The sequence below is a fragment of the Sycon ciliatum genome, chromosome 4, assembly GCF_964019385.1.
Source record: "Sycon ciliatum chromosome 4, ocSycCili1.1, whole genome shotgun sequence".
NCBI lineage: Eukaryota > Metazoa > Porifera > Calcarea > Leucosolenida > Sycettidae > Sycon > Sycon ciliatum.
The window spans coordinates 34,335,885-34,357,767 of NC_088646.1; the positions used below are offsets into that span (position 1 = coordinate 34,335,885).

Sequence of the window (21,883 nt, forward strand, 5' to 3'; positions counted from 1 at the left end):
ACGGAAACCTATCACCTATTTTACATATTAGGAAGTATGCAAGAGAATGAGAAATGGTGCCAAATTTAATACAACAGACATAGCTCTAGTTCGGTAGTGACATCACTTGTCACTTCAGGTAACGAGTTTCAGCGCCTTGACATGCTGCTTCTGCACGCATAGCACTGGCTTTCGGCAGCAGATGTACATCACCTCCAGTGCGGTCGATTGTGCATTGAGGTGATAACGCTGACGCGATCATTTTATATATTTTTACAATGATCACAGCTCACAGGCAAATACAACAAAATTGCATACGGGAGCATAGTGATGGCAGAGGCGTAGGCAGGGAGGGGGGGGCGCTTTGGGTGCCAAAGCCGCCCCCCCCCCCCCCTCTCAAAAATGATGTGCAACTCTGCACATCGCACTCTGTAGTAATCCCTGTTCAGACTAGGGAGTAGTAGGTATTGTACTACTCCCTGGTTCAGATCTACAATGTACTATCTGAAACCAACCCACATGCAGTTGACTATTTTGTCTCATGATTGACCATTTTGCAATGAAACTTCTAGTCAAGGGCAACTCCGCTTTGTACCTGCCGTTGTGCAGTATCATGTCAGGCCTCAGCAGGCTCAGCACATGATTTGTATTGCACTCCATATGTTTTGTTAGAAGCAAAGAATCATACAAACAAGCCATGGGTAGAAGTAGCACCACGGTCTATGGAAAACACACGTCAGACGTAGCAGTTTGTTCGCGCTATGTTTTGTATGATGCAGTTCTGACTGTTGATTGCGTTGGAGGTTGTGGAGAGGCAAAAGAGTTTCTTTCGTGTATTGCAGGTGTGGACACAGCAGCAGAAGAGTGAAAGTAACGTTGAAGTGCAGTTTGCGTTTTTTGTGGGAAATAGCGTCGGTTTGATCAAGGATGCCTTACTGTACTATCAAACACGACAAAGAGAAAAAAGGGTTGAGAAATGGAGAGTGTGATAATTCTGGAGAAAGCAGCATCCAGGACTTAGTCCATCATGAGTTGGAAGCAGGGAGCAGTAAAATACCATATTACTACTCCCTGGTCGGAGGTTTGCCATTCACTGACGGATCTTCAGCGTCAAACGCGGGGCTAATCCCCCCCCCCCCCCCCCCCACACTCCCCATATCACGGATTATTTTATTCATGAAAGGACCAACATAAGTGCACACACTTTGTGTGGGGAAAGTCATGGCACCCTTGATCACTATCCTGTCTATGCCCCTTGTTTAGAAGAGTCTCTCTTTGTAGCTGTTACTATAATCAAGTGGCACATTCGAACTACAATTCTACGAGTGCCAGTCTGAAATTATGTTATGAATTGAGAAATTGTTACGTTGTGCAGCAGGTACAAACAATTTAGGTTTCGTTTCGGAATCCCGCGCTGTGATTCAGCTAATTTCTATTTTGTTTGCCTTGTATTGTCTGACTAGGGGCGCTGCCACCCCGTCAGGTGCGAGCACCCTTAGACAGAAGCACGTCCACTGAAAGACACGTGTTCATTTTCGTTTTCCTCTGCTGCTTCTGTTGTACAATGTGAGTACAGTTCTAGTTAGGATGCAGGAGCTGGAACGATCTCCACTGATTCGATCCGGTAGAGCCCATGACCTGGAGCGATTTACCGATTTGCTCGACATAGCAGCAAGCTAGTGGTGACATTGAAGGATGCCGGTGTGCACACAGAGCTTGGCACTGGCATTCTCTACCATCAGATCCAGCAGAAGCTTCCGGTGAACTTGTTGGCACAGTATCGCCGTTGGATAGTCCACCACCAGAAAGGCGAATCGGTCGAGGTGCTGCTGGAGTCGCTGAATGCTGAAGCAGAAGTTCTTGCTGCCGCCACGAAACGATTGAAGGCATCAGCCAGCAGCATCACACAAGGAACCAACCTTCAGCCAGCGGGACAAGTCAGAATCTGCCAACTCAGACTGCAACGGCTCATGACGCGGTGCAACTGCGCACGACAACGTTCGTAACAGCGACGAACACCGCCGGCAACATGCCGACCGCAACGTCCACGTGCCAGTGTTGCAATGGCGGCGAACACCCGATCTGGCGCTGCCCAGAGTTTCAGAAACAAGCTGTAAGCCAGCGCTGGGCAGCAGCGAAGAGAAACAAGTCGTGTTATAGATGCCTTGCGACTGGGCACAGCGGCAAGGATTGCCCACGGGACCGGGAATGCGGTATTGACGGGTGTATGCAGCATCACCATCGCCTGCTGCACAGTGAGCCCCGTCAACCGCCTTCAGAGTCAACGACGCAGCCGGAGAACTTCAGTGCTGTCTCCCTCGGAAGCAGCACGAAGGGAGAGGAGCAGACCGTATGGACGGTGACATCAATTCGGACAGTCCCCGTACAGCTATCGAACGGCAAGCGGTCACTAACAGTTAATGCTCTGCTGGACGACGCCAGCACGTGCTCCTATGTAGCTAGCAATGTTGCGGCAGAGCTCTGCCTGGTCAGATCCAGCATGTCGCTAACAATCAGCAAGCTAAACGGACAGCAAGAGACGATTCACACCGTACCTGTCTCGTGCACTCTGCGAAGCGTTGACGGAGCCACATCGACGACTCTCCATGCGTGCACAATCGATCAGCCAACAGGCAATAGATAAAAGAATTAAATCTCACGGCCTGTACGAGAGCCAGTCATACTGACTTCACACACAACACAACGCCTAATTGTCACACAAAGCCAACAGCTTTCTTTACCCGCGTTTGCTCGGAGATACAGCCGCACATGACTTTGCTGTTCTTGCGCCACATCTCTCGTACACTGATCCTGCACACATACACACAGAGACAATACCAGAGCAGACGGTATACAATCATGTAGCTGTCGATTACTTACTGAGACTATTTGCAGGCAATGAGACAGGTGATGATAGAGACCCATACAACAACCATACACTATGGTAACACCCAGCTGCAAGCATGCACATGAACACAAGAGGCAAGCCCGAGACAAGCCAGAACCAGAGCCAAAGGTAGCATGAACATGAATGCCAGAAGCAGCCACAACAGCAACATTGAATATTTGAAGTATACACAATGTTAAGCATGAGTAAAGTACATGTACAGCAGCTTGGACACCGTACAAGCACCAGTATACTAAGCTGAGTAGAACAAGTACTAGCAATGCTACTCACCGCATTCCGCTGTAGTTCAGTTTCTTGCCGACGTAAGCGCATGACCCAATCTACACAAAACAGAATTCAGCATAAAGGCACAGACATGCTGTAGCATGAACTACATTGCATGCGAGTAGTGCTACCCCTTCCAGATTTGCTCTACCCCTTCCAGGCGTCCCTCCCTACCCCGTCCAGGCTTCCTCTACCCATTGCAGGCTTCCGCTACCCCTTCCAGGTTTCTGCTACTCCTTCCAGGCTTCCGCAGTCCTTACCTTCTTCGACAAGAGGACATACACGTATCACTAGAGCTGCAATGCTTAGTTCTACTTACGTTTAGCTCCGATCACAACAGGCAACACAAGCAGCAGCAACTCACCAGTGATTGTTTCATCCGGTACATGTCACTGCGTCCAACATACTGGTCCTACATAGCACAGCACCACACACCATACACACATCATACACCGACAATGTGAGTGCACAACAGGCAGCAAACCTACTGCAGTACGACCGCCAAAAATCTGCATTGGCCAGTGGCTACTGACTCTGGCTACAAAAGTGTATGCAAGCAAAACAAACCAAATGTTGAAGCCAAACAAAAGAAAATAAAGAGTATCCAAAACAGGGTTAAGGGGTTCTCTTCATACAAAGAGATACACACCAACCATCAACAGCGTAACTTATACAGAACTTAGGCAGATACACAAAGCTATCTGTACAAGTCTCGAGTCGTACCTTGAGAACAAGCTCCACCAAGTTGACCTCCACGTCCTGAAGAAGACCGGCACATATGGTACACACACACACGAACAGCAATACACATCCCTAAGCCACAGCAAGCCAATACAGTCTGATGTGCATACAGTAACCACTCGAGGGTACCAGTGTGAGCACAGACTACAGGCTTCCTACACAGGTCGAAATGGTATAACATGACCGGGGGGGGGGGGCTGACATAATCGACCGTGCTGCTGCAAATCCTGAAGCCAGACCCATGAGAGCAAACAATGCCAACACTAAGCCCGTAGAGGAACATGCAAGGTGGAGAAAAGGGGCATGCAAGTGGGGGATAAGACATGCAAAGGGAGGGTGCATAGGATCTAACAGGCCTCTCATCAACTTCACAGACAAAATAGAATATGAACAACCTACAAGGTATTTCCGCATACAAGTGGAAATCAAGCAGGAAAGCCAGCACAGGTGATCACCACCTGATGCATGCACATAAGTACCTGCGGCGCCATTTTTCGGACTTGGACATCACGGTGAGCTCGAAGCTGAAACTGTTTGGCAACGTTCTCCTGGACGCTGATAACTCCATCTAAGAGCAACCAGAAAGGAAATGTGATATTCGAGCACTTCAAGCTGCTGAAACCTCGCAATGTCGAGAGTTAGCTTTTTTTTTCTCCAGCAAACTAGTTTGCCATGCTAAGCAGTTGTCCTTCGCGCAGGAAGCAAGATTAGCAAGAGCAGCACGGAAACAGAATTGCCATGGTGAGAAAACGAAACATACTCTCACTGAAGAATGGCTTACCATGTGCATCGTCCAGAGCACAAAGGCGTAACAAATATTCTAGATCTCCCGAAATTAAATATCAGCATTTAAAGGGGTCACCTCAAAATTCTGGAATTTTCACCCAAAGGATCCGTGTTGGGAAGGAGATCGAGTCCTGTGTTGGAATGTGAGTCTGGAAATTCCGATTTTTGCTGTAGTCGCATGGTGTTCAATGGCTACTTACTAGGGGATGGGGTGAAGCCTGTGTGAACACAGCTCGCTCGATGAGAACTTCGGAATTTTAGAGAGGACTCCTACTAAGGCATGTCAAAGAGTGCATCATGGCTTTACTGCAGATACTTACTTTTGAGTGGATGGCCGATGGATTTGATTTTCAACAAAAGTCGGCTGATCCGGGAAACACACGCATGCACGCACACACACACACGCACACACACACACGCGCACACACACACACACACACACACACACACACACACACACACACACACAGTGTGATGATCAGGGAAAGCGGAGTAACCTATGTGAACTATTTTGCATACAACAGAACAGATTCCAGGAAGCCTTCAATTATTTCAAAGTAGCCAGTACCAACCGAACTGATAAATTGTCAGCTAGGTTGGACTATACCATCAGTGGGTTTAGATCCAAGGTATCTTATCTAGATGGTGTCCAGGAAGAGTAGCACATAGCATGACTGGTTGGTGATCAGGTTCGTGAAACTCATCCTGGCTTCTACTACCCCGTGTTGCACATGGAACGCTGACACACTTTGCTGCACAATATGTCATGTATGTATCCCAGCTTGGCTGCACAGTACACATTGCTTGGGAACATCTCGTCGCCTGTCCAGTTCTTACGTACACAATCTGGAATCCGGGTCAACAAAACCCACCTGAACTCATCACCGGGGTGGTGTATTTCCAGCACATCACCAACAGAACACTGCGGCAGATCTTCTTGACAGATTACAATCTCTTCCTCTGTGCATGGACACAACATATATTATACCAGAAGGCCTACACGTTAGTTGCTACAAATGCTGCATGTGCATGGCAGTACATACAGCACTCCCGAAGCCCAGTAGACTGTGCACATATCCACAGTACAGTACTGCTCAATGAAATCCGATCACATGACTCAAGGTTGCGCCCTGCACCATTTCACAACCCAGTGTTTGCAAATCTAGGCCTGTGCAACGTCCGGCGCGTGCCGGTACTCGAGTGACTCGATAGGATTTCAATGAGCAGTAAGGTACATGGTACTGTACATGGACATTCAAACTTTTTTTCTTCAACTGTCTCCAAATAAGTCGAAACGTTCGTCAAAGCAGCGGGCTGCAGACCAGCTGCCCTTGCATGTTGGTGCCGCTCCTCAGCATGTGAGGTCAAATGAAAGCATAGCCACTAGTGTTGGAAGTGATACGAACAATTCGGAATCACATTCAACGTCTGCTAAATCTCTCAGCACTGGGGACAATGACGAAGACAAGGTTGATGAAAATTGCAGAAAACCTGCCGTATTTATTTATTTTTATTTATTTATTTCACCGTCCAATGGCAGAAGCCAATGCAAAGGAGGGGGCGTTAGCCAGCCATGGCAAGAGAAGAAAAAAATGAAGGAAAGGAGATGATAATCGGAAGAAAATAATGCATCAGCGGGGTGAAATGTATCACTATGTTGACCATGGTGGAGAGCGGCGAGGTAAGCTAGCAAAAGAGGCGAGCGAGCCTACAACGTGGCATGACATTTAACATGGTCTATGAACTGTCTAATATTGGATATTGTCTTCATTTCCATGGGCAGCTTGAGCCAATACGAGTATGCAGAGAAGATAGGAGATTTGGTAAACATAGTTGACAAAGCTCTGGGAAGTACTATGCCATTGCGAGTGTCCCGTGCGAAAGTAAACCAATTATACTTGATGAGATGTTCAGGGACAATGTTCAGTTTAATACAATGGACCAGAACGCATGACTGTCTCTGCGACAGGATAGAGATGGGGCTGGTGGAGGCCAAACTATATAGATCAGTAGAGGGGAAAAGATATGGAGTCTACTGTTGTCCGGTCCTCATTTTTACTCCCTGTGCGTTGTGCTTTATATGATACCGTAGAATCCCGCGGATAAGCCCATGGGCTTATCTGTTTCACAAGGACATTTCGGTGGGCTTATACGAGAACATGGGCTTATACGCGGGCATGGGCTTATACGCCGACACCAAGTTGTGCTATTGAAAAGTATCAAGGAAGTGAGAAATACATGCTAAAAACCACTGTGCAAACAAAAACAACCTATGATTGTGCTGAAATGTACTAAAAATATTATTAATGTGCATGTACTACGTACATGGTATGGCCAAGAGTCCATAATTTATGGACTCTCGGTGTGACCTAGGCCCATGGGCTTGTACGATGAAGCTGTGTGATGTTCGAACAAACCCTGGGCTTATGCGCGGGCATGGGCTTATACGCGGGTGGGCTTATCCGCGGGATTCTACGGTATTTAGCTGAAGAGTGTAGAAAAGAGGTGCACTGTAACAGCTGGCAAGTTACTGCATGTAATAGGAAATGTGGGTTCTCTTAATTTGTTTTGATTGTGGAATTTATGTTGATTGTGCAAAACATGTCATTAGAAGACAATCAAGTAATGTTGGTCAGGGCGGACATGGGAGGAAACTGAACGCCCCCCCCCCCCCCTCACTTGGAAACATTGATTGATTGATTTTTATTTAAGGATTGTACACATCCTGGATCCATCCCTGTCTTTCAATGGATTATCTAGGCTCAGAAAATAAAAATAAAAACCATGCAAACAATGGGACGATAAAGGTTTTAAGACAGGAACTTAGACGGAGACGAGGTGTTGTAACCGTCTACTAGTATTCTACATTTCACTTGGAAGCTTCTCAAAGATATAACATGACCACGTACCACTGAAGTCGGATTTATGAACCCAAAGCTTGAACGTCTTCATCTTCAGACGTCACCTCTCCGTTCAGAGTAACATTTCAAAACCATTTCTTCTCCATCAAATAGCTACTGAACGACGAATAGAAGTTGTCAACATTCATAGATCTAAAATAGCCTAGATCCTGACCTCAGTGAAAATACGATTTGAATTAGAATTTTTACAGTACAGTACTACAGATGCGCACGTGTACAGTCTATTTCAAAAAGATTTCTGCACTGTATCATCTCATGACATGCATGATGAATCATGATTCCTAGCTAGATCCTTTTGAAATACCGGTACTGTACTGGGAAGTGACGACGTATTAATTTAAAATAAGATTGTGGAAATATTTTTTTGTGATGTCAGTAGCCCCTGGGCCCCTAGCTCCCCCCCCCCCCCCGGGCCCCCCGGCCGAGCGGCCAGGGCAAAGGCCCTGTCACAGTGTGAGGCCTGTCCAGGCCAGGGGTCCTGTATTTCAAGTTCTTGTACGAGTAGATGTTTCAGAGAGTCATGTTACTTTTCTCGGCTCAGGTGCGCACGTGCATGGTTCCGACTCCTAGATCCCGAGTCCTGATCGCGCTACCAACCCTGGACGTGTGCAGTACTCGTTAGTCTCGTAGTCACTGAGAGATCATTCTGAAGAGAAGCGAATCCCCGGCTCAGGGTTCCCACCCTCGGCAGTGCAGTTCACTGGCACATCAGTGTGTCACACCACTAACCATGGCATACTTTTATTCACCATGGTTGGTTAACACCCACATCTCCCCGGCGTACTGGCTGATTTTCTTTTCATGCCATGAGGTGTTGTCTATAATAATAATAATAATAGTCAGTGATTGAGTGAATCATAGTGTAGAGAGGGCCGCCGGAAGGGAACGGTTCCCATCACCCCTTGACTTAGTCAAGCCCCAACAATTTAAAATGCCGGACCCAACTGTTACTTGATCAATGTTCAGGATCTCACGATTTGGCTGCCCGCAGCTCTGTGACTTAGTCTGTAATCGGCGGCCCATGTAGAACAAACAGGAAGGCAGCACGGTAGCAGTCGCTAGTAGATCTACTATAGCTTCAAATGATCAGTATAATGCCGGTGCAGGGGCGTTGGAAGGTATTTTACTTTTAGTGTGGTGCGGTCAGCCATCGGAAGTACGGTGAATTTGCTCATGGGGAGGTGGTGCTGAGCCGAAAGACGGTTTGGAAACTTAGAGCCCAGATCAATGTATTTTAGTGATTCACGGGGCACCTGGGGCAAAAGTGGCACGGTCAATACCGTAGTGACCGTACCGTGTCCGATGCTCCTGATGTGTGCTGGCTACACCGGACTTGATTCAAGCGGCAAAGTTTGGATAATAAATAATGAATGACGAACCTCAATGGAAGCCGAGCCTATTGTTTTCTGCACAGAGTATAACAAGCTACATGTACATGTACATCAATACTACTGATGTGGTTCTCAGATTCGACGTCAAGTTCTCCGGCTAACTTTACCGGCATACACGACGTACTTGCACTCATGCCGGGTATGCTACTGGTATGGTACTGGTATGGGCACCTGAAATCATGTACTGTACATACTATAGTTCACAGAATATCCCAGTACCGTACCAGTCTGCCACACTGACCAGCACACTGGTGATACCTGTGCCGTCCAGGGTGCTAACACGGTCCATGCGTGATGTTGAGAACACATGAGTGATCGTTCGGCCAGGTTGTGTCAACAAGTTTGACATTACCTCCGTCATACCACTGCTCCACGGCGCGACGCATCGATACAGACTTTATCGTGATTCCCAGCCAGTCGGGATTCTGACACGACTCCTCGTGCTGATAACATGCAGTAGCAAACACTCCAGTGCTATTGCCGGCAGTCAGTGCTGGCTGTAAAGCTGACGCCATGGCTAGATGATATGCTTGAAAAGCTTTTAGTTGCTCCGTGCTACAGCTTCCAGCGTGGCTAGGATTGCAGTTGAGATGCAGCACCAGGCCCATGCTCGCCTTGTCATACATGGAGTTAAGGATGAACAGCGGAGGCGTGATGAAGGGAATGATGTACTGGGAGAACGCACACTTCCACGGGGTGCCCGCTGACTTGAACGCGTCCATGCAAGTCTTGTCTAGGTTGTGTGTGCCATTCCACAGGTCCAGTCCTGCCTTCACCTCAGTCTCGTATGTCGCCTGACCATGCATATCAGCATGATCCAAAAACAGCCCAGCATCCGGTAAGCAGCGGAAATCGCAATCAGCATTCAGCATCTTCTGCACCGTATTGCAGTGCAGGTAGGTGGCCAGACCACCCGCTGACGTGCCGGAGAGCACCACCTTCTTGCCGAGCGACAGTAGTTTCACCCGTTCCTCCAAATCCTGAAATACTGCGGCGAGAATGCGACGGCCACGGAAGTAGATTGTATCGCCGAAGAGCTTCATTGGTTGTTCTACATCGCTGAGATACGATGAGCCATCACAGTATTCAATGTACACCACTCCCCAGTTGCCAAACTTGGGGTTGACCGTGGTGTTGGTTGTCATGAATCCGTCATGAGCATCCTCAATTGTCTGGGGCAGAAGCAGACTAGAGCCCATGGATGTTTTGCTGCGCCCATGGCATTCTTCCGCAGTGAAGCACCATCCACCGCCACGAAAATGTATTCTCCAGTTTGACACAGCTTTCGGGTCACTTGGCATGCTCAGGTAATAAGCTGGGTTGCTTCCATCCAGGCATCGTGCGCCTGTTGATTCCACAATGGAGTCTTTCACCTTCGTCAGTGGAAGCCACAGACCGCTAGAGCCCGGTAACCACCATGGCAATACGCAAAACAGCGCGCTGACAAGAAATTGGGTTGCCCTCGACATGGCCAGCATGGTTCACTTCCTAATGAAGACTCATATATCAGCTTGAAGTAACTAATTACTTAGTTGTAGTCTGTGTGGACTTGCTGCATCTCCGATTCTCGATCCCTTCGCACGGCATTCGTGCTCACAAAACTTTCTTCATTGAAAGGCCAAAGAGCACCTACGCGCGCAGAATCCGAGACTTGCGCGGTCTTGACTCGAGTGCCCCGGGCCCCGCTAGCCGGAGCGCTTCTAGCTTCTCTTCAAGCCATCAACAGGGCTCTTGTATCGCCCTACCAGGTACCAGGTCTACCAGGTCTACACTACACTACACTAGTCTACACTAGTCTACAGTCTAGTCTTGACGTCTTCTTGTGGACGTATCGACCTGAGCATGTACGACGCGATGGGATCCGGTGAACGGTCGTATCACGTGGACGCTGGCACTGATTCCCAAAATAATTATCCACGTAGAAAATAATCACCGTGCTTGAGAAGATCTCTTCTCTTCAACATTATTTTGAGTAGTCAATTGTATGACAAGGCAGGAACAACGTAGGAAATCCAGAACTTGGTACCTTGGGCGTCCTTTCCTGAAACAAAGCATAGTTGTCGATCAATTCTGGTGTGGGTATTGCTGAAGTGACAAGTGCGACATGGGTCAGTGAGATACTGGGCGAGCTAGTGGTATTGATGTAGATGCCAACAAGATACGAAATTCCTTCTTTGTGCTTGGTGTGTTGCACACAGGAGGGTTCTTTTCCGGCCTCTTCCAGAGTCTGTGGGGGGCAAAAGAGCTCCGTGTTCTAATTCTGGGCTTGGATGGAGCAGGAAAGACGACTATCCTATACAGGTAGTGATTCAAAGTGTGCAACGATCGAAATTGACAGTGTACACAGACAGATCTGATTGTTTGGTTTTTTGAATGTATTTTTGCTACTGTGTTGACAGATTACAAATAGGGGAGGTGGTAACAACAATACCAAGTAAGGACAGGATATGGAAGTGTGCATAGAGCAATGTAACTAGAGTATAGTCTTGCAGTTACATGTATACTCATTCTAGAACCTGTAAACAACCTGTATGAGTAATTAATCTCAACAACACTGTGCCATTTGATGAAACCTTGAGCTTCTTTGTGGACTTCCTGCTGTATACATTGCATCCACCAAATAGAGGTCAGGTTGATCATGACAGCACTACTGAAGTCTTGTTTTAAGTAAGTTTTGAGAAAAGTTCAGTTTCAAGCTGGACCCACCTGTCATATTCGAACAACTGCTGTAATGCGGCACTCTGGGTATGGCAATCTGGAAGTTGGATGACCATGTACTACTACTACTAGTCAGACAAGCACACATACTGGTGTTTGTAACCGGCAATGTTCTGCGCTTTTTTCTGCTGTGGCTGCGCAGCTATTGGATTCAATGTGGAGAGTGTCACGTACAATAATCTAAAATTCCAAGGTAAGAGCGGCCGCGGTACCAACAACCTGGACCCCGAATTAGACTTAACAACTACCTATCTAGCACACATTTGTTCTCTCATGTCTTTGTCGCATAACCTCTATACTCTGAAGTTTCACACTTCCAGCTGAATTGCTTCGCAAGGGCTGTTTTCACATTCATTTAAAAATGAAACGTTGTTCGGATGTCCGTATCAATGTAGTAACAGTATCGGGGACATAATGCTGGCTCTTAACCCTTTAAGAGCCGCCCCATACTTGAGTGCGTCGTAAACGACGCATTCAAATGCAAAACTTCAAAAGATCGTAACTCAGTCCAATCTCGCTCAAATCCATCGATCGAAATATCCAGGGCGAAGAGAAAACTCTCACCTGTCGGGAGAAACAATCCGCGAAGCGCTGCGAGCAACGGTTACTGAGATAAATCACTCGTAAGTTGAGCCGCGATCGCGGCAATTTCAAAAGCGCGCAGTGCAACTTTAGTATTGAGAATTTTGAGACTTTTCGTCACGCTGCTTTACTCGAATTTGCACGGGTTTCACTGTTGATATTGTCAAGAGTACACAGCAAAAAAATGGGAACTCCACGATCGAGTAAAATGAAATATCTGGAGCGGGACGCAATTGGACGCATTTGGGGCATTTTTCGTACTGTCGCTGCGATCTAGCGCTGAATAGACGGTTTGCTGGCTATCATGATCGACCTCATTCTCTTCCTCTCGCGGAGACCGTTCCAGGAAGCCCTAGATTGTGAGGATTGAGTGAGTAGAACTGAAGCTATGATCCGAGGAACAGGAAAAAATGCAGAATTTTGAAAGTTTCCTGTGGCTCTTAAAGGGTTAAGTTCTTAACACATTTTGGTTTCATATCAAAAATGTTGAGAATGACTTTTGCAGTGCAAGCCATGAGTGTATTTCTTTCTGTGAATGTGTATCTGTATCTGTGCTCATATGCTCCTGATGTCCTGTCTGCATCACGGGCCACCTCATCTTTCAGTTTGGGATCTCGGAGGTATGTGCTTTTTTCTCAACTTGGCGATCTTCTCTGCTTGGCCGTTGTGTGGGTATCCATTGCTGACTATTTTCACTGTGAGGTAACATGCGGTACACGGTCTGTGGTGCTTTCTCTCTTTTTCCACTTTCCTTGTGTCTTTTGAGAGAGAGAGAGAGAAAGAGAGAGAGAGAGAGGGGGGGGGGGGGGGGGCTAGAAAAGAATGCTTTGTTTGTCTCCGATGTAATGAAGACATGTTGGTGCAGACATCGTCATTGCCCCCTGTTCCTGTGTGCTTCTTATTGTGTCTGTGTGTGTCTGTGTTCAGGTCAAACAAGTATTCGGTGAGTGCCACAAGCCCAGTGCATCTCCATGTTGTTTCCAGCACTCTCTTCTTTTGCTTCCTGATTTGTTTTGTTTGCGAGAGAGCACTTCACAAGTCAGAGCTTTTTGTATTGGTTTGCACAGGTTTCAAATGGGTTCCTGTCTGTATAGCGGGAAGTTGCTGTGCTTACTATGAGGATATCTTTCTTCTTCTAGTTCGATGCCAGTCATTGTACATTTTATACTGTTGGATAACGTTTACGCCTGCACAGCCAGTTTCCCTGCGATACGCTATGATCATGAATGTATATTCTGCAAAAGGCCTTCAGTACAGTCATATAGTTACCAGTGTGCATGTGTTGTGTGTTTACCGCAGGCCCTACTGGCGATGCTACTATGCTAACACCGACGCAGTTATCTACGTAGTGGACAGCGCAGATCGGGATCGCATGGGTATCTCCAAGAACGAGTTAATATCTATGCTAGAGGTGAGCGTCTGTTATACATGTGTATATGCATTCACTCTATCCCATACAGTTTCACACGTCCTTTCCGTTTTCCCTGTCGTGTGGGAAACATTCTTCAGTTTGGGGTCATAATTTGATGTACCGTAAAGTACCGCCAAAGCGCCCCACTATCTCGTCCTTTCGTGGTCGTATTGCGGAGGTGGTGTCCTGTCTGTAGGTCATACGACACGAACCTTGTGCACACATTGCGCGTTGTGCAGTTAATCCGTACTCACTTTGCCTTCGAGCTCCACACAAAAACCTGTTAAGTTTGACCTTAGTACACTACGTTCTCACACCGTACAAACTTTGTTGCACTCTGCCATACGATTATCCTTTCCCTGGCTGTAAAATCAAGGTGGGGCGCTCTCCGGCCTCTCGCGGTATTTTACAGTACATGTGACCGTGTACATACATGTAATGTGTTCGTCCTGTATTAACTCTTCATTATGTTTCGTTATTTCCTTTCTGTGTTTAGGAAGAGGAACTGAAGAAAGCGATACTTTTGGTCTTTGCCAACAAACAGGTTAGCGATCATGCTGCATCAGCGTGTCTTCTTTCCTCCTGCTCTCTCTCTCTCTCTCTCTCTCTCTCTCTCTCTCTCTCTCTCTCTCTCTCTCTCTCTCTCTCTCTCTCTCTCTCTCTCTCTCTCTCTCTCTCTCTCTCTCTCTCTCTCTCTCTCTCTCTCTCTCTCTCTCTCTCTCTCTCTCTCTCTGAGCCAGGCCCTTTTTTAAAAGTTGTATCAGCATTGATGACTAGTGTCCTGTACGACATTATCTCAACGGAGACATGAGGCATGGCAGTTACGTGCGTAGAAGCACCATTCCCTGAAGGCTGTAGTCTTCACCTTCAATTAAAACATCGCCGAAGATGTACCTGCAAAGACTGGGTGAGCTGAATTACATCGTTACGAACGGTAGTATCGATCCACTTTCATATTTTAATGTTCGAATCAGCTCATCATCGATTTCATCTTTTTAAAGGGCGCTCGGCAAATTCTTTTCAAGTTTTGGCCTCACTGTGGCGTGAATCCGTTGCTGCTATAGGATCTGGAGGGTGCGCTAACCCCCGCTGAGGTATCCCGTGAGCTGGGCCTCTCAGCGTTGAAGAGCAGAACGTGGCAGATCTTCAAGACGTCAGCTACGCAGGGTGCTGGTCTGGAGGAGGCTATGGAATGGTGAGTGAAGCTGGTCGTGTTCGGCCCATTGCCTGTGTTGCCCCAGCCATGCTGCTTTGCCTTTTATATACAGTGAAACTTCGGTATAACGTGTTCTCAGTATTAAGTACTATGGGATAGTGGCGGGGAACTCTGCTTAGTACTATGGGATATAAATACTATTTTGAGGACCCTGCCTTCTACTGTACCGGTCATTTGGCCTCGGTTATACAGTACTAGTACCTCAGTTATACAGTACTAGTACCTCGGTTATACAGTACTGGTACCTCGGTTATACAGTACTGGTACCTCGGTTATACAGTACTAGTACCTCGATTATACAGTACTAGTACCTCGGTTATACAGTACTAGTACCTCGGTTATACAGTACTAGTACCTCGGTTATACAGTACTAGTACCTCGGTTATACAGTACTGGTACCTCGGTTATACAGTACTAGTACCTCGGTTATACAGTACAAGTACCTCGGTTATACAGTACAAGTACCTCGGTTATACAGTACTGGTACCTCGGTTATACAGTACTGGTACCTCGGTTATACAGTACAAGTACCTCGGTTATACAGTACTGGTACCTCGGTTATACAGTACTGGTACCTCGGTTATACAGTACTAGTACCTCGGTTATACAGTACTAGTACCTCGGTTATACAGTACTGGTACCTCGGTTATTATTATTATATTATTATTATGTGCTTGTTCGCGTAGACATCAGCATGGCCTGCAGCTGCATTAATGGGCATGCGAATCATGCAAACCAGCCAAAAATGTTCGCATAAGCCACTTCGAATAGATACAAAAGACCATAACAGTTTCAAAAAAAAGAAATATGCGAAAAGAAGACAAAAACTAGGGTGCCGACACCACTCGGGCACAGATGCCCACCCAACCGCTTCGGTCAGCAGCAAGGGCACGGAACGCCTCCAGATCGACTTTGCTTGACAAGGAAAGTCCAATCCGCTTGGCATCATCTTGTAGTAGCGTCGGTAGTGTGTGTCTTGGTCGTCCCCTCCAGCCCGCTGGACGAGGCTCTGCGAAGTACGCTCCCATGGCCAGGGATGGTGGGGAGTCAGCCGGGAGCCGGAGGACGTGCCCAAAGAGCCTCCACCTAGCTCTCAAGATGATAATGCGGAGAGGAACCGCGCCGGTACGCTCATAGAGCCTCTCGTTCCTAATCCGATTCGGGAACACAATGCCGATTAGCGCCCGCAGCTGTTTTCGGTGGAAGGCCTCAATACGGCTCAGCTGCTGTTTCGTTGGTGCCCATGTTGCACAATTGTAGCAGAGTACAGGGAGTACAAAGGCATTATAGAGCCGGATGCGGAGATCCTCCGAAACTAGCGACCTACGGATCCACAGCGTCCAGAGTTTACCAAAGGCAACAGTTGCCAGTTGCTGTCGCCGTAGCATATCCTCGGCATCACCTAATAGGGACCCGAGTTTCTTGGTGGTTCGCCACTCCTCCTCGATGCGATCAGTGTGCCGTTCGATGTGCGTGTGCTCTGTTTTGGTCTCATTCACTTTCAAATCCCATTCGAGGAGCTTGTTGGATATGGTTGGAAGGAGGGTCCTCAGCCTCTCACCATCAGTAGTCACGACCTCGGTTATACAGTACTAGTACCTCGGTTATACAGTACTGGTACCTCGGTTATACAGTACTAGTACCTCGGTTATACAGTACTAGTACAGATTTTGTGGCCCGTGGAGGTACAAGTTTCGCTGTATTGTGTACCTACAACAGTTACTATGCCTTTGCATCAAATCAAACCCTTTCTTGCTCTTGATAGGGAGTAAGGACCCCATCTGCGCAGTGAACCTTTCAGTTCGTAGCCATCTTCCTCACACTCCGTTGATGTACAATCTGGGATTTCACAGGCATGTTTTCAATAGAGCAGCTATGATTATTTTGCTGGTCAACATTTAAGTTGAATACAGCTATGAACAGTATCAATGCACTCGTGACTCTATGATACACACATGTCAGCAAGGTTGGTCCAGTGTTTCTGAAATCGTTTTCTTGTGACATTCATCAGTTGGAAAACATCACAATCGAGAAGCAAGGAACATCTTGTTATGAGGGCGCATTTTTTCCTGTTCATAGCTTTATTCTAATTATTCTCCATGCGTACTGCCAAGAGTACATAACCCCAAAAGTGTGCAACTGCCTGCACAATGTCTATGCAGTGCTGCGACGGCAGAACATCACATCACGTGACATGGTTCAAGTGGCTACGTTGGCAAACGGTGCAAAGTGATCACAATAAAGTTAAGCCCAAAGCAGGGTTGCATACAACCCTACAGCCCTGTATCTATCATGCACAGAGTGCAACTAATATGTACGGGTTCGTCACGTGATGTTCTGCCGTCGCAGACTCCATAGCTGGAGTTGCACACTCTTGGGGGGGGGGGGGGGGTTATGTACTCTTGATATTGCTTATGTTCAATAAGTATTGATGTTTCCGATCTTGTTTTGGTGACTTTCGTTGTTCTATTTCTTGTTTGATGTGCAGGTTAACAAATGCTCTCAAGACACGGCAGTGATACAATGTGTCTGTGTTCACCATCCACACTCCACCCAACCCAAGACCCCGTCGCATATGGCAATCCCAACATACAGCTAGCCACCCTGCCTCCAGCTTGTCTGCAGGTCCGTTGTCTAGCACCTTCTCAAATGGCATTGTTGAGAATGTGCCAGGGGCTATTTATCTACGATCTGACACGCATGTCGGCTGTCGCTTACTCCAAGGGAACCCCCCCCCCCCCCCCCCCGCCCGCCGTTTGATCTCTGCTGCTTGTACATTGCTTGCTTTTTTCTGCCCACGCTTTCTATTTACCCATACAGTTATACAGATATAATGTTCTGGAGGCCAGTGCTGTGTACTGGAGAGGGCTGACCTGTCACCCCGATAGCCTTTTTTTCAGGCTGTGAACCACTGGCCCCAGTCTGCTGTTCCCACTCATCTATTTTGTTTTCTTATCCGAATTTCCGTGCAGTGCGCCCGTCTCGCTATCTGCCCATAGCGCACAATGCCCATCTCGCGCAATCAGCTGCTGTACATATGCAGAGGTCCGAATGCACTCTTTTTTAGTCCTAGTTACGCACGATTGTGGTGATGATCACTGCATATCTGGATCTCAACATATTCGTATTATTGTAAATATCGTTTTAGTTTCTGGTCTCAAGTAAGTTTGTTTTGTCAAGCTGCTGGGTTCAGATGAGTTTGTATTCTATAATTTCTAGCATTGATTAGATGTCGCGCTTGCACTATTATCGCATTGGATGTGGAATTGACTAATGATGCTGCCATGTGGTCAATGAAAGGCTGGCTGGTATCAAGGACAAAGTCATGGACTACTGTTGAGCTTGGCTAGCCACACGGGCAACAGGCGCACAGTCACACACATATTGTGTGCGTGTGTGCCTGTGTGTGTGTGTGTGTGTGTGTGTGTGTGTGTGTTCACTGGCCAGAAAAAGCCACTTCAATCAGCTGTGTGGTGGATACCAGGCTAAAATTAGTGGCGGTCAATTCATCAGCCTTGCAAGCTGTTGAATGGTGTAATCCCAGCACAAGTTGCTATGTCTAACATAGCTGTTCGCTATCATCGCTTCCGCGATGGGCAGGTCCAAGGTGTGTGTGTGTGTGTGCTGGAAAGATAGCTTGGGTGCATGTGACTAAATTCCCAGCTTGTTCTTGCAGTGCACTGGATCGAACTTCCAGCAGGTGTACAGTTGCTTAGCACAGTGGCCGCACATCAAACTTGTACCATGCCTGCTCTTTCTCCTTGTTCCGTTGGCCTTGGTGTGCTGGGGTGCGATGGAGCAGGTGACATGATGATTGGTGCCGACTGCTTGATGATGTGGAGAAGCGGCGGCATATTGGCACGCACAATCGATCCCTTCGTTATTTTCTTGCAGCCGCTGAGATCCAACACTCTCAGTACCGGGCAGCCACGCTTCAGGAACTTGAGTGATTTCTCGGTGACCTTTGAGCAGCCCACCAGAACGAGAGTGTGCAGGAAATGGCAGCCGGATGATAGATACTGCACTGTGAGGTCGGTCAACTGGCTGCAGCCTGTTAGGTTCACATCAGTCATCAGGTGGCAGAAGAATGCTAAGTTCTTCATGGCGGTGTCAGTGATGGTCGGGCAGTGTGATACATCGAGCAGGTGCAGGTTGGGACAGAACGTGCACATCTTCTGCAGGCCGTTGTCAGTGACGGCCACGCATTCCGACAGCACCAGGTCGGCGAAGTGCGGGTTGGTGCCAAGTGCCGAGATGCCCTCGTCGGCCACTTTGCAGCCAGTCAGGTCCAGAGAGATCAAGTTGGGCAAGTCTCCCAGCATTTCCACACCGGCATCTTGCACATGTTCGCAGAAGCAGAAGGCGGCATGGCGCAGCTCCTGACATGTCTTAGCCAGCCGTAGCAGAGTGACATCGCTGACACGCACACAGTTTGTCAGGTTGATGCTGCGCAGCTGTGCTCCGGCAGCGCCTTCCACAATGTACCGCACTCCAACGTCCGAGACACGCAGACAGTTGGTTAGATCCAGCGAGACGAGGTATTTGCACTGGCTCAGAGCTCTCAGCGAGTTGTCGGTCAAACGGACACATGAGTTCAGGCACAGATGCCGCAGGCTAGCGGCACGAGCCAGGCTCCTCACAAATGAATCAGTTAGCAGGTTGTTATTCTCAATCTTGAAGGAGATCAGGCGCTGTGCAGCTTGTTTCATCAGGAACTTCAGCGAGCCGTCAGATACATTCGGACATCCCATAACCGAGATGTGCTTCACGTTATGAAGGTCGGTGACAAGAGCCCGCAGTGAATCATCATCCAGCTGAGGCATATCATTCAGTACCAGTGTGTTGAGCTGAGGGCATGCTTTACCAATCGCCCAAGTAGCCTCTGTCGTCAACTGGACACAGTCGCTCAGGTCAAGGTAGGTGACTTTGTGGCAGCCATTGCCGGAGGAAAGGTGACGAACACCACGGCTTGTGAATGACACACACCCGGCTAGACTCAAGTGCTGCAGGTTTGGACAGTGGCGCGACAGCACCCGCAGGCACGCATCCGTGACGTGGCAGTAAGATATGTTTAAATACAGCAAGCTGCGGCAACCGGCCACGATCTTCTGCAGTGACTCGGCAGTCAGCGCTTCACCACACTCGGACATGTTCAGATCTTGAAGATTCGTACAGCCTCCTATGGCAGACAAACCACGCGGCGTGAGCTGATCACAGCTGCGGACATTGAGGTGGACAAGGAACGGCCGACACCTGTTGAGAATCTTCATCAGGGCAGCGTCACTGACCTTCTGAGCACAGGTGGACAGATCCACACGACTCCAGAGGCCGGTCTGCTGTACTATTACCTTCCAGCTACGACATGAGCGCGAGCAGTTAGCCAGCTCCGGCACAGTCAGATAGGAGAAGACCTTCACCGCCAGGACACGAGGTAACAAGCTGACATCGTCGCAGCCGGGTGGACGGAGTGCAGTCGATTGACCAGTCCCATCGCCAACGTTCTCGTCATCGTCCCCTTCACACGCCTGAAACCAGCGCGTTGTACGCACGGCTTCCTGCGTGTACTTATGCCAGGCGCGGAACACAAACCGCTCCGTGCTGACATTGGCTACAGCTGTCAGGCTGGCCGAGAACGTGTGAAGCCGACCAGCATATCGTCTCAGCCACAGGCACCACTTGGCAAAGTGCACGCGCTGCGCATACAGTCGATGCCAGTCGCGTGCCTCATCCATGCGCTGGTGCAGCAGTACCCGCTTCTCCTGGTGAGCAATGGTCCAGCGCCTCCAACCCCGTATCACTCTCCGCAACAACAGCCTGACGTGCAGATTGCACGCCTTCTCGTACTCTTCGCTCATCTCCTCGTCATAACCCATTAAGCTATCCATGTAGCTACGTACATTGAACGTGCGTTTCGGTGGTCGCAATTCATCATCGATAAACATATCCCAGGCATACGTGCCCTCGAAATCGTCCGACGTCTGCAGCCATTCCAGTTTCTCCTGCACGTACGTCCACGGGTCCTCCGGTCGTGCTACCAACACAGAGGCCAGCAAGCTCTCCACTATCTCCGGGATTTGATTCAGTACGAAATAGTCCTGCACGGACTCATCCACACCTGCCAAAGTCGGACGATAGCTCATTGTGGCGACCGCTGTTTCCTTCCTAGCAAATCACACCCAGAAGACCCACGACATGGCCTTGCCAACAGGACTCGAAACTCCAGCGCGTTTACTGAGTGTTGTGGCCGGTGGTCGCTAGAGCAATGCGTAGTATTTTCACCGCAATACACACCGACCTCCACCTCTCGATCTCGTCAAGAGATCGTTTTTAGTGAACGGAAAGCAACACCAGCCTCCTCGACTCGAGTCCTGGTGCACCGTTTTGGTGTTGTATCTTCTGGTTGCAAGCATGATTGTAGACTTTGATTAGTTTTGCTGTCACTTGCCAATGCCAGTGGCACTCACTGATTCAGCTCCGAACTGGCACGTCGCCTTGGTAGCGAATGTTATGGCGATTGCAAATCGATCGTACAGGCAGTGTCAGTGATCAGTAGATCTACTACTGTACTAGTAGTACTACTAGTACTAGTACAGTATGGCAGCAGGTGTCGGGGCCTCAGCAAACACTTGTTCGGATGCAGCTGGTACATGTAATAAAATGTGACATCCTTTGATTCAAAGGATCTAGGAGATCACATTGCCATTACCACTAGCGACTATTACCATACCGGTAGAGGTATTAATGCTATTATGGCAGGCTGGATGCTGATGTAGTTACATGTACATGGCTGAATTAATTCCCCCAGGCCAGGTTTTGCACTCCACACAGTGGTACTGGAATCCTGCTTCAGTACAACACAGTGGAGCAAGACTAGCTGGTTGCAACCCTGACTCTTTCCATGCTCAGTGCAATCATCAGACAACACTAGACGAACTACCCGTATATCATGCGACATGCTAACCCGAA

The 21,883-nt window shown here is 48.2% G+C and overlaps 4 protein-coding genes across 4 annotated transcripts in view; 1 reads left to right on the forward strand and 3 right to left on the reverse strand.

Moving 5' to 3' along the window:
* The window catches only part of LOC135815825 (GATOR1 complex protein DEPDC5-like), a 33,381-nt gene extending 25,573 nt beyond the window's left edge, over positions 1–7,808 (reverse strand). The window contains exons 1-8 of the mRNA XM_065329166.1: positions 7,588–7,808; positions 5,551–5,638; positions 4,999–5,042; positions 4,372–4,460; positions 3,875–3,910; positions 3,516–3,563; positions 3,158–3,207; positions 2,721–2,790 (exon numbers count right to left, since the gene is read on the reverse strand). Of these exons, the coding sequence (XP_065185238.1) occupies positions 2,721–2,790; positions 3,158–3,207; positions 3,516–3,563; positions 3,875–3,910; positions 4,372–4,460; positions 4,999–5,042; positions 5,551–5,638; positions 7,588–7,630 (468 nt within the window). The 5' untranslated portion in view covers positions 7,631–7,808. The remainder of the gene's footprint in view (positions 1–2,720; positions 2,791–3,157; positions 3,208–3,515; positions 3,564–3,874; positions 3,911–4,371; positions 4,461–4,998; positions 5,043–5,550; positions 5,639–7,587) is intronic.
* Positions 7,809–9,265: 1,457 nt separating this feature from the next.
* Positions 9,266–10,468, reverse strand: LOC135813525 (uncharacterized). The gene has a single exon (XM_065326617.1). It carries the CDS (start codon positions 10,466–10,468, stop codon positions 9,266–9,268), a length of 1,203 nt encoding a protein of 400 aa, XP_065182689.1.
* A 467-nt stretch (positions 10,469–10,935) lies between these two features.
* On the forward strand, positions 10,936–18,194 carry LOC135815828 (ADP-ribosylation factor-like protein 1). Its single transcript, XM_065329169.1, has 10 exons — positions 10,936–11,098; positions 11,189–11,291; positions 11,390–11,424; positions 11,851–11,901; positions 12,896–12,910; positions 13,218–13,233; positions 13,590–13,701; positions 14,198–14,245; positions 14,766–14,896; positions 17,406–18,194. The coding sequence occupies exons 1-10, from the start codon at positions 11,095–11,097 to the stop codon at positions 17,434–17,436; spliced, it is 546 nt and encodes a 181-aa protein (XP_065185241.1). The 5' UTR covers positions 10,936–11,094; the 3' UTR covers positions 17,437–18,194.
* On the reverse strand, positions 18,112–21,325 carry LOC135815826 (F-box and leucine-rich repeat protein 13-like). Its single transcript, XM_065329167.1, has one exon. It carries the CDS (start codon positions 21,055–21,057, stop codon positions 18,649–18,651), a length of 2,409 nt encoding a protein of 802 aa, XP_065185239.1. The 5' UTR covers positions 21,058–21,325; the 3' UTR covers positions 18,112–18,648.
* Positions 21,326–21,883: the final 558 nt, after the last annotated feature.